General features: G+C 30.1%; 2 protein-coding genes across 3 annotated transcripts; one reads left to right on the top strand and one right to left on the bottom strand.

Moving 5' to 3' along the window:
- Nucleotides 1–33: 33 nt before the first annotated feature.
- Tim23 (translocase of inner mitochondrial membrane 23) lies at nucleotides 34–2,730 on the bottom strand. 2 transcript variants are annotated; one of them, XM_083053259.1, is made up of 5 exons: nucleotides 2,571–2,730; nucleotides 1,760–2,009; nucleotides 1,511–1,680; nucleotides 1,287–1,432; nucleotides 34–161 (listed from the first exon to the last, which is right to left on the bottom strand). In XM_083053259.1, the coding sequence occupies exons 1-4, from the start codon at nucleotides 2,641–2,643 to the stop codon at nucleotides 1,308–1,310; spliced, it is 618 nt and encodes a 205-aa protein (XP_082909385.1). In that variant the 5' UTR covers nucleotides 2,644–2,730; the 3' UTR covers nucleotides 34–161; nucleotides 1,287–1,307. The 2 variants fall into 2 exon arrangements, with proteins under 2 accessions (XP_082909385.1, XP_082909384.1); XM_083053258.1 differs by having other exon boundaries at nucleotides 35–161; nucleotides 1,293–1,432.
- Nucleotides 2,731–3,112: 382 nt separating this feature from the next.
- On the top strand, nucleotides 3,113–9,267 carry Rad50 (DNA repair protein rad50). The gene is made up of 17 exons (XM_083052840.1): nucleotides 3,113–3,535; nucleotides 3,667–3,810; nucleotides 3,909–4,353; nucleotides 4,410–4,564; nucleotides 4,652–4,850; nucleotides 4,946–5,169; nucleotides 5,250–5,615; nucleotides 5,688–5,808; nucleotides 5,900–6,281; nucleotides 6,440–6,645; nucleotides 6,739–7,076; nucleotides 7,195–7,614; nucleotides 7,682–7,807; nucleotides 7,890–8,165; nucleotides 8,256–8,389; nucleotides 8,510–8,641; nucleotides 8,722–9,267. Exons 1-17 carry the CDS (start codon nucleotides 3,305–3,307, stop codon nucleotides 8,942–8,944), a joined length of 4,122 nt encoding a protein of 1,373 aa, XP_082908966.1. The 5' UTR covers nucleotides 3,113–3,304; the 3' UTR covers nucleotides 8,945–9,267.
- The last annotated feature ends 1,900 nt before the right edge of the window (nucleotides 9,268–11,167 follow it).

The raw sequence follows: 11,167 nt of genomic DNA, 5'->3' as shown, positions 1-11,167 counted from the left end.
CATTGCTAGTTTCAATAATTAATTTTTTTATCCTAATATCTCTTTAATAATTTATTTGTCATTTGGTGTGAGATTTTCTATGTACAAGGAATATAATATAAGGATATAAGAACTCACATAGGAAATTGTTCATAGTATAGATGTCAATTTGTTACATGAATCTGCAAAAAAAGAAACAAAAAGTTACATTAGAGAATATTTAGAATATTAAATTTAATATCGCAATTTATTTTATCATATACCATTTCATAATTTTATATACTTTTTAGTTTATTTTGAAAATTTATTTGCAAAAATGTCATATTTTTTTACCAAATCAGACACATGGAAAAGAGAGTACTTTTTTCTTCACATTTTTATAAGTAAATAAAATTTTTAAATTATTCCAAATTTTATTACATATAATCCTATATTTTATTATAAAATTTTTTATGGAATATATAGCAATATTTCTTTATTTCTTTATATATGGTAATTCTAGCATAAATTTTGATCACAATATAACAAAATTAAATTTGTGTATTTTACAATTATAACATATTATTGTGTATTCATATGAAACACAAAATTTATTCTTATTACAAACTTTAAACATGTATCACAATATTTAAGAAATCTTAATAGTCAGCAATGTGTGTGTGTGTGTGTGTGTAATAGCATGTGTGTAATGTTTTAAATATATATTCTTGAATATGACTTGAAGTATGCAATAAGAATAAATTATAATTTTAGAATTTTATATATATATAAACATAAAATCCTAACATTTCTACAATAGTGGCACTAATATTAATAAATAAAGAAGTCTTTACAAAATTATAATTTTACAGTGCAAACACTATTTAAATTCAAAACATTTTGTAAACTATACTTTATTTTGTACAATTTTAATCTAAATCATATTGATTAATATATAATACACACACATTTTTGTGTGTGTATATATAATTATATATTTCTATAATTATATATATATTTATATATTTTATATATATAATTATACATATATTAAATATATAATTGTATATATATATATAATATATATAATTATATATGATTTTTTTAAATATATTATTTTGACTTATAATTTATTTTGTTCTCTAACTAAAGTAATTTATATATAATTATAACTCCACAAAAATCTACTTGTTGAATTTTTGACTATTTAAACATTACAACTATTGTAATAAGCAAATAATGAATATCAAAAATGAAATGTGCGAAAAAAACATTTAACAAGCGTATAATTTGTCTAAAAAATTTTTTACTAAAACATATATACACACACTCACTAAACATGTACACTCTTATGCTGTATGTTTCCACCCAGTATTCATACGCTGTAACGACAAGCCTCCATTGTTATATGCACAGTACATTACTGCAACTCCTGCTGCAATAGCGCCTGCGATACCAGCTTTCCTAATTCCAGCTAAAATTTAATATTATTATTAATATTATTATTATATTAATATTATCATTACAATGAATGTATGTGCATGCTACATACCAGGAGATCTAAACACCACAGCACTTGTGGCAGCTGCGGCAACTGTGTTAAAACTATCATCGGTTCCTCTGAGCCAAGTTAAGCCTATTCCAGCACAAGTGTACATTATTGTTATTACACCGAGCGAGTTTGCCATACTAGCGCCACCCTTCATAACGTAATTAATTAATCTGAAAAAAGAAGATGAAATATATGTATATGCTTTCTCAAGTCTTAAAAGTTTAAAATATAAAAAACACAAAGACCTACTGTGTTCTCCTAAGTTTGCCAGTTTCACCAGCGATAGATGTTGCTTTGATGCCTCTATATAAACCTGACGTTCCACCGATTCCAGCACCCGCTATACAAGCAGCTCCAATCTGACTGAAAGCTAACTCAAAGCGGCCTCTCTGCTTTACAGCACCATCAGGAAATATGAATTCTGGTTGACTGACGGGAAGATACGATGGATCAAAATTCAAGAATGGACTAAGTGAAGCTAAATTTGGTTGTGAAGTGACTGAAAAATAAAATTAAAATATTTTAGTATATAAAAGTGCCATATATTAGATAAAGTTTACTTATTATTTATTCATAATTTATTTGAACTCATTACAATCATTATTTAGTGAACTTTGCATGTGTCTTTTATATAATAAGAGTTTATTTCATAATTCAAATAGTTAAAGTTAGATTTTTTTATCAGCTAAAGTAGATGTAATTTCTATATCTTCTCAAGTACGACATTTATAAGTAACATATATTTATATTTTGCACATTACAATTCCGCATCTATATTTAAAAAGAAAAAGACTACAATTATAGATTCGACACTGACGCAATAAGTCAGGTTAGGAATATGATCTGTCATGAATTTAAGTTGAATGAACAAATAATCATTCGTGACAATAGAATCTTGAAAAATATGTAACTACGAAATATCCGATTTACTCGATAATATTCAAAGAAACTTCGCCGTTTTACAAGAAAAAATTAAAAGAAACCAATTGTAAACGAAAAAGAAAAAGGTTTGGAGTAACGTCCAAAATATTCACGTAGCCTCAAGTATCGTTATTTTTACCGGGTATATTAGTGTTGTTATATCTTCCATTATCGACGTCGGTGCTCCCAGAATTCGTACGAAAGTCTATCATTTTATCAAAGTAATTTTGAACCTTGTGCTCTTCGATCGGACCACGAGACTCTCGGACGATCACGGATAGCAGAACGATACAGAGTCGAACCGAATATGATATATGATAGGAAATGACGTAATCGTCTATTGTAATTAACCAATCGCAGGTCCGTTCGTTTTTGCATCGCGTAAAAATTCCCCCAGAATTTTCCGCATTTGAAACGAGACAGATACATACTTGGACTAAAAAGAGAGAGAGAGAGAGAGAGAGAGAGAGAGAGAGAGAGAGAGAGAGAGAGAGAGAGAGAGAGAGAGAGAGAGAGAGAGAGAGAGAGAGAGAACGAAGAAGGCATTGTATCGAAATAAGGATGAAGTAAAAAAATAAAATAAAATAAAAATATATATTCGCCTAGTAACATCGACGTGATTTGACGACTTCTCGAGAAATAAAGCACAATCGAGAAGAAGATGAAAAAACGCATCTAACTTTACTCTCTCTTGTGACACGTGACTTATGACTTATGGCTAATGGCTATTGCGCGTTTGGCGCGTCTATCTTATCGGTTTATGTTATCGGATATCTCTTCGAAAGCCTGTTGAATAATAGTCTTTTTCTGCATAAATAAAATTTCGTATGTCACTACGTCGTTCAGTGTCTGCATTCGATTAGGTGAGGCAAGATGTCAAAAATACGCAGGCTATCGCTTCGCGGTATTCGTAACTTCGGCGATGACAATGAAGATGCGTTAATACGTTTCTCATGTCCGTTGACCCTTATTTTGGGACCGAATGGCACGGGAAAAACAACGATCATTGAAGCATTGAAATATGCCACGACCGGGGAATTTCCACCGAACTCTGATAAAGGAAAATCCTTCATACATGATCCCATGCTGGCGACAACCGGCTCGGTATGAGCAGTATTTACTAATTTTATATTTTATATATATATATATATTTTTTTTTATTAAATTTTTTAAAGATTTCTGATTTTTCTGTATAATAAGGAACTATATATTATACATTATATTTATTGTTGTAGGTAAGAGGTGTTGTCAAAGCTGAGATAATTGATTCCATGGGTAATACTTATACAGTATCCAGAACAATTGAGTCATTGAAAGCGATAAAAAAATTTAAGACTCTTGACAGTACTGTAACCAGAGTAAGCAAGGATAAAAAAGAAGTGAGCATCTATATATTTTTTTAAATAGATTGTAATTTTAATTCTTTTAATTCTTAAATTCATTCAATTGTTCTAATTATTTTGATTTTCTGGTATAGAAAGCATCAATAACCAATCGATGCGCTGATGTTGACGCAGAACTCAGTGTAGCATTAGGTGTTTCAAAGTCGATTCTAAATTATGTTATATTTTGTCATCAAGATGAGCTTAATTGGCCATTTGACCAACAAGGAAAAAATTTAAAAGAAAGATTCGATGAAATATTTGATAGTACTAAATTCAATAAAGCTTTAGAAACTATTGTAAAACTTTACAAAGAGTTACAAGGAGATATTCGAAGTCTGAATGCAGAGAAACAGACTTTCAAAGTACTTGTGTCTGAAGTAGAAGATAAAGAGACTAAACTCGAGGAGCACAAGAAGAGATTGGATACTACAAAAGAAAAAAAAAATGATATCGATAAACAGCTCGTACCTATAAAACAGAAGATTGAAGAAGTGCAACAGTCTCATACTGAATTCAAAAATATTCAAATTGAAGAAGGTAAGTTGAATAAGAATTCGTGAAAATATGGATAAAGAAGGAAGTATTATTTTCAGAGAAAAAGAAAATGGAATATAATATGCATAAGGAACGATATCAAAAATTGAAAGAAACAATAAAAAATATCTTTGAAGGAACAACAGAGGAATTAAGCGCACTCATAGAATCATATGATACTATATTGAAAGAAAAGAATAATGAAATAGTGGAGGTATACATATAAATACACTTATAATTAAATTATATTATCACATCTCTGTATATGCATTATATATTGATTTTATGGTTTTATATATAGAATGAAACTGAAATTAAAAATATTTCTGGGAAAGGAACTAGAATCTCAAATATCTTGGCAACACGAAGAGAAACTGTAGGTACATTTAAACAGCAAGTGAAAGATCATGAGAAAAGAATAATTCGTCGTAATCGATTATTAAATGATGCATTGCAAGCGTGGGATTTTGATACAGTGGAACAAGATGTAACTGAAATAGGTATAAAAAATCTTTTAAAATAATCAGTTTTACACATAGTTCTTCAGTATTAAATATTTTTTGTTGCTAAAATCATGCAAAAATTCTATATGCAGAGGTGAAGGCTCTTACAAAAAGATTGGAACAGAAGATCCGAGCGTTGGAACAAGAAGTAGAGGAAAATAGGCAGAACATGCAAAAAAAAGAAAGCGAACTGCAAAAGGTAGTTGATATGTTACGTAGTAACTATTCGAAGATAGAATCAGGAAAGATTCTCAAAGAGAAGGAAGTAACAGAGATAAGAGTTGAAATTGCCAGCATTCGGAACCAAATAGCGCAGGTTAATGCATTTTCATTAAGGATTATATGATAAAAATATCTATTTTATAATTAAGTAATTATGTTAATTCTTTAATCTAGATTGGTCTAGCAGGAAATAAATTAAAGTCCATCGAACAAAAACTTCAAGCAGCAAAATATAAAATTGAAGAACTTAGCAATGCATTAGATGTTGATTCCGTTAAAGCTGATATTGCAAACAAAGTAAAATCCAGAGATAAGATTGAAACAAGTTTAAGCGCGATTGATGATGAAATTTCTTCTCTACATAAATTAAGCTCATTAAAAACAGAATTTGATTTGAAAAAATCGGCATTACAAGCTAAGGAAGAAGAATTGGAAAATTTGAAGAAAAAACATGGAGATAGCATCAAAGTATTGTTGAATCTTCAAGAATTACAACAGATGAAATTGAAAAATATTGTAGAACGTGTTCACCAGCAATTAGTATGTGATTAATTTTTCATTTATATATATGCACACATGCTTGTAAAATGTTATTAACTTTATGAACTTTAGGAAAAAGAAACAAGTTCTTTGACACGAGAGATTCAAACACAAGAACGCAAAACTACCGCTTTTCAAACAACATTACAACACATAGAGTCAGAATTTGAGAAGAAAAGGAGAGAGCTACATCGTAAGAATATTTTTTATTTTTTAGTTTTATATATAATCTTTAAAATATTATTTTACACAGTTCTTTTATTTTGGGCTTTTTTTTTTTCTAGATGATAAAGAGAAAATTTCTACAGTGTGCGATTACAAAAAATTTGATGAGACTTTGTTAATGCAATCAAAAATAGTAAAGGATCTTCAGGACAAGCGAGGAATTTATGCTTATCAAGCCACAGCCTACAAAGAATATATCGCTAAACTATCTGTAAAAGATCCTTGCTGCCCTTTGTGTCACAGAAATTTTCAAGAACAAAGTAATGTTGCAGATTTAATAAAAGAAATGGAAACCGATATAATTCGTAATCAACCTAATCGTTTAAAAAAGTGTGAAGAGGAACTAAAGATGCAACAAGAAAAATATGATAATATGTTGCAATTGAAACCCATTGTTGAAAAAGTTATTCAATGTGAAGAGAATGATCTGAAAAAATTAGAGTGAGTGAACTTTACTGTATATATTATACTACTATTGCTAATAATATTATTAGTATTTAAGATTTCTTTTTATTCTATATGAATTTTATTTTATATGAATGTATCAAATTTCTAATATATTTAATATTAATAATTTTAATTTATATCTTTTTTTTTAGAGAGAGATTAGAGAAAATCAAGAATAGTTTGAAGCTGTCTAAAATAGCTGTCAAAAATCTTGAAGCGTCAAAGGCAGAACCAGAAAAGAAGTTATTACTATATAAAGATATGATCGGTGATATCAAATTTTGGGATCGATGCATAGACGAAATACAGCAATTAAAGAAAACCGTTAATAATTTGGATACTCAAATGGCCAATGCTGGTAAAGTTATTAACAATCATAATAATTTATCTTTATTATTAATTAGCATTTTTTTTCTTTTTAATATGTGATATATTATACATATTTTCATAGGAGTTACAACCGAAAAGACTATAGAAAAGCTGCAGGCTCAGCGAGATTCCTTGAAAACATCTTTTAAAGAAACTCGTAATCATCTTGAAGCATTGCAACTCAAACTGAACAAGCATAACGACAGGCTGCACGAGGCTAGAGAGACATATAACGAGTTACATGAGGAACAATTAAAAATTCAATCGGATATGCAGAAATTGAAACATTTAAAAGATAAGCAGGAGGATTTGTACACACGGGAAGTCACTGTGGGAGAAACGGTGGAGAAACTGCGGGAAGATTTGGTAGATGCTGAAAGTCAATTGGATTCTGGAACTGAGAAATTGGAAAAGCTCAAGGTTTGCAAATGGAGTAATTTATGATAAAATAATTATAATAAATAGAGAGAGATATCGTACAAAGAGTCCTGCATAGAGTAAAGGCAAAAAGATTTTGAAACACTTCTTTCTTTTACAGCTGGAAAACTGGCAACAGCAGGAAACTGATAGAAAATCGTTGGCAGAAAGTACCAGACGCCTGTCCGACTTGCACAAGATAATAGATGAAGTCGATTCATTTATTAGCAGCAACGTATCCGAGAAACTCGCGAATTATGAGCGTGAGATAGAAAGTTATCAGAATTCGCTAACAGAACTTATGAACAAGAAAACAGACCTCGAACAAGCGATAAATAAGTTGAAGGAGGACGTTGCCTCTCAAGAAATTGGAAAGAGAGAGTTACACGACAATATAATGTTACGCAAAACTATGGATACAATGGAGGTTTTGAAGCAACAATACAAGAAATTAAATGAAAAACTGAAAAGTATGAATTATAACGAGCTGTCAAAGAAATGGGAGCAGCTGGAAAGTGAAAAACAAACATTACTTCGTCAAGTAAGTATAGTAACTTGTTCATGATTTGTATATTTGTTCTATTAACAATTTCATTGTATCCATTTAGAAAAACGTAGCGCTGGGAAATCAAGAAGAGTTGGAAAGAGTAATCAAACAGTACACGCAGGAATTACGAAAAGAGGAATATCGATTAGCTCGTCGAAATTATGCTACTAAGTGTATTGAATTAACAGTAAGTTGAATTAACAAGAGAAAGTATTTTATATATTAAACATTCTAAAGTCAAAATTTTGACTTTTAAATTTGTTTATTAGGTTCAGGAAGACACCATAGTCAATTTGAAAGCTTACAGTAAAGTATTGGATGCCGCCATGATCGACTATCACGAGGAGCGCATGTCGACAGTCAATAGAATAATGCAGAAGCTGTGGAAACATATTTACAAGGGTACGGACACCAGCAGTATAGAGATTTGTACGGAACCTACAGAAGGTGTGGGTAGCAATAGAAGAAGCTACAATTACAAACTGATTCAAACTAAACACGGCTGTAAGATGGATATGAAAGGACGTTGTAGTGCTGGACAGAAAGTAATTAACATAAATAATTAGCGATTAATTAGCACGTGTAATCGTAAAAACACGTTATATTTATTTGAGATGTACAATTTTTTTTTACAGGTATTGGCATCGATAATTATAAGACTCGCTTTGGCAGAAACGTTCTGCAAGGATTGCGGCATTCTTGCATTAGATGAACCAACGACAAATCTGGATGAAGAGAATGCGAACAGTCTAGCAGATACGCTAACTAAGTACGTTTTTTTATTTTTATACAAAGCGTAACAACATTGTAATTTTAAGCAATCACGTAAATAAAATTACATTATAAATTATATGATGTGACGTAATATTAAGCGAAAAATATATTACAGAGTTGTCGAACTACGATCGAGATATCAAAAAAATTTCCAGCTGATTATTATCAGCCACGATGAAAAATTCTTACAGAAACTGGCTGATTTGAATAATCATAAACAATTCCACGAGCTTTATCGCAAACAGAAGTACGTTATATAATAATATACGTTTCATCGTAAGATGTAATAAATTGTTGGAAATAATTAACTTTGATTCTTCTTTACAGTGGAATGACTGCAGTGAAACTCGCTGACTTTAACGAACCTACGAGTTCTCTGGTACACATTAAGAGCGAGGACGAATCCGATGAGGAAGAAAGGCGCCCTAATCAGTTCCGGGAAACAACAAGTGGCTTATCTACAAATACCTCAAGTAGAAAGAGATACAATTGGGATGATTTCAATGAACAAGATAGGCCGCCGACTAAAAAGAAATATCGTTTCGAGTAAATCTTCTAAAATACGCTAAGTTTATATATCATTTATATCATTTATATCATTTATATATGCCTTATATTTTTTCTAATATATAATATGCATTTTACTTTTTTACAAGATTTCTATAATTGCTCTCTATAATTGCTCTCTCTCTATAATTGCTTAAGTGTACTCATAATATTCAGTATTCATAACATGTTAGTGTGTAAGTGTTCTTTCAAAGAAAATTTATTCAGGTAAAAATTATATCTCAGGGATATAATAACTAAACGTTAAGATTATGTTGTATTTATCAGAAAACGATAATAATAGAGTTGATTATTAATAACATTATTTTCAAACTTACAATATATCGAATTATGTATTAGATATATCACATATAGAGAATTAAAACAAAGATTTTTCGACATTTGTTCTAAGGAAATCATTTCTATCATTCCTCGAATCTAATCTGATCTGGTTGATATCTGACAGTCAAACTTTTATAGAAATTTTAATTCAAAATTTATTTCAAAGATAAATGCAGGTACTTATCGATATCGCGCATCTTTCTTGTATTTCAAAATAGAATGTAACTACAATGGTATAGTTTAAATATTATCGATATTCAGAGAGATATTAAATGTGTTATAAATGCAATTATATAGTGGCCGTCCCGCGATTTTCGTCAATCGAGGAAGTCGGCCGTGAGCGGATATTGTTTCTCTCTCTCTCCGAGAGTCTCGATGACCGCTATAGTTAGCGAGTTATCGCGAATCGAACGCCTGGAGGGAGCCGGCATCGTACGTAATAGGCTGCCGCTGCTCGGGGAGCCGTAACGTCATAATAGGATAGTGATGTTAGTAATACCATCCCGCGACTGGAGGCAATCGGCCGGGCGATTGACTGGCCCGGCGCGGCATACCGAGTCTAACCAATTTGCATCGCATTGTGTACTCGTTACGCTTCCATCTGCGCCGGTACACGCACGCATACGAATATATACCACGACACGGTGGTAGAAACGACGACGACGACGACGGTAGCGAGCCGTCTCGATCATCGTAGACGAGGTTTTCCGGCGCGACGCGTCTCCATCACCATCTCTCTGTACCGCGAATCAAACATTTACACACATTTTGAAGATTATTTTTATTATATTTATTATATTTCATCTATTTAAAAAAAATGTTACAAATTATAAAAATTTTTGGTAATTAACACAATTAATATAATGGCAATTATATATTTCTCTACATTGCTCTAATTAGGAGTTATAAAAAAGAAGGAAGAAAAAGAGAAGATATGTTATTTCCATATAAGTAATTCCGCATAAAGTAAAATTGATCTGAGATTTAATTATTTTTAATCATTCATTTATTTTTCTCGATATTTTTGTTACTTATAATAATCATTCTTTTTAAATCTAAATTTCAAAGGATTGTTTAATTTGTAGCATTTTTTTTAATAATGTTAAAAATTAAAAAGGCGATCTTTACACCTCGGAATTATCATATTTTCCGTGTGTAAGAATAAGATATAAAAATAACCTATCATAAATACAAGAGAGATGCATTATAAAATATAAAAATTATACTTATTAAAAATTATTAATTGGAGATTTATTAATTATTAATTAGAAATTAGAAATTATACTTATTTAAAAATTTTAAACTCACAGAGATATTTAAGAAACTGCAAAACGCATTAATTGATTTTACTTCAATATAAAAACGTATACATTTTTCAGCTATTAAAAAAAAAATATTACAAATTAAAAAATCTTTGGTAATTAATGCAATTATATATTTCTTTACATTGCTCTTATTAGAAGTTACAAAAGAGGAAGAAAAAGAAGAAGGAAAAAAAAGAATATATGTTTTCTATAAGTAATTCCGTGAAGTAAAAATTGACTTGAGACTTATTTTTAAGCATTCCTTTATTTCTCTCGCGATATTTTCGTTATTAAAAATTTAATCATTTTTTACAAGCATACATTTCAAAGGAATACTAAAGATTTTTTAAATTGTAACATTTTTAAAAATATAATTGCATTAATTAAACATTATTTTTTTTAATGTATAGTGACAATTATATATTTCTCTGCATTGCTTCAGTTAAGAGTTATAGAAGAAAAGAAAGAAAGAAAGAGAGAAAGAGAATGTGTTATTTCCGTATAAGTAATTCCGTAAAAATTAACTTGAGACTGATCTAATAGGAGCGGAGTACATCGTGTATTTAAATTAATGCATGGGG

The sequence above is a fragment of the Prenolepis imparis genome, unplaced genomic scaffold (genome assembly GCF_030444845.1).
Source record: "Prenolepis imparis isolate NDT839.2.m4 unplaced genomic scaffold, iyPreImpa1.0 SCAF_13, whole genome shotgun sequence".
Classification (NCBI taxonomy): Eukaryota; Metazoa; Arthropoda; class Insecta; order Hymenoptera; family Formicidae; genus Prenolepis; species Prenolepis imparis.
The sequence above is the reverse complement of the archived record's forward strand: the minus strand, read 5'-3'. Positions and strand labels throughout refer to the sequence as shown.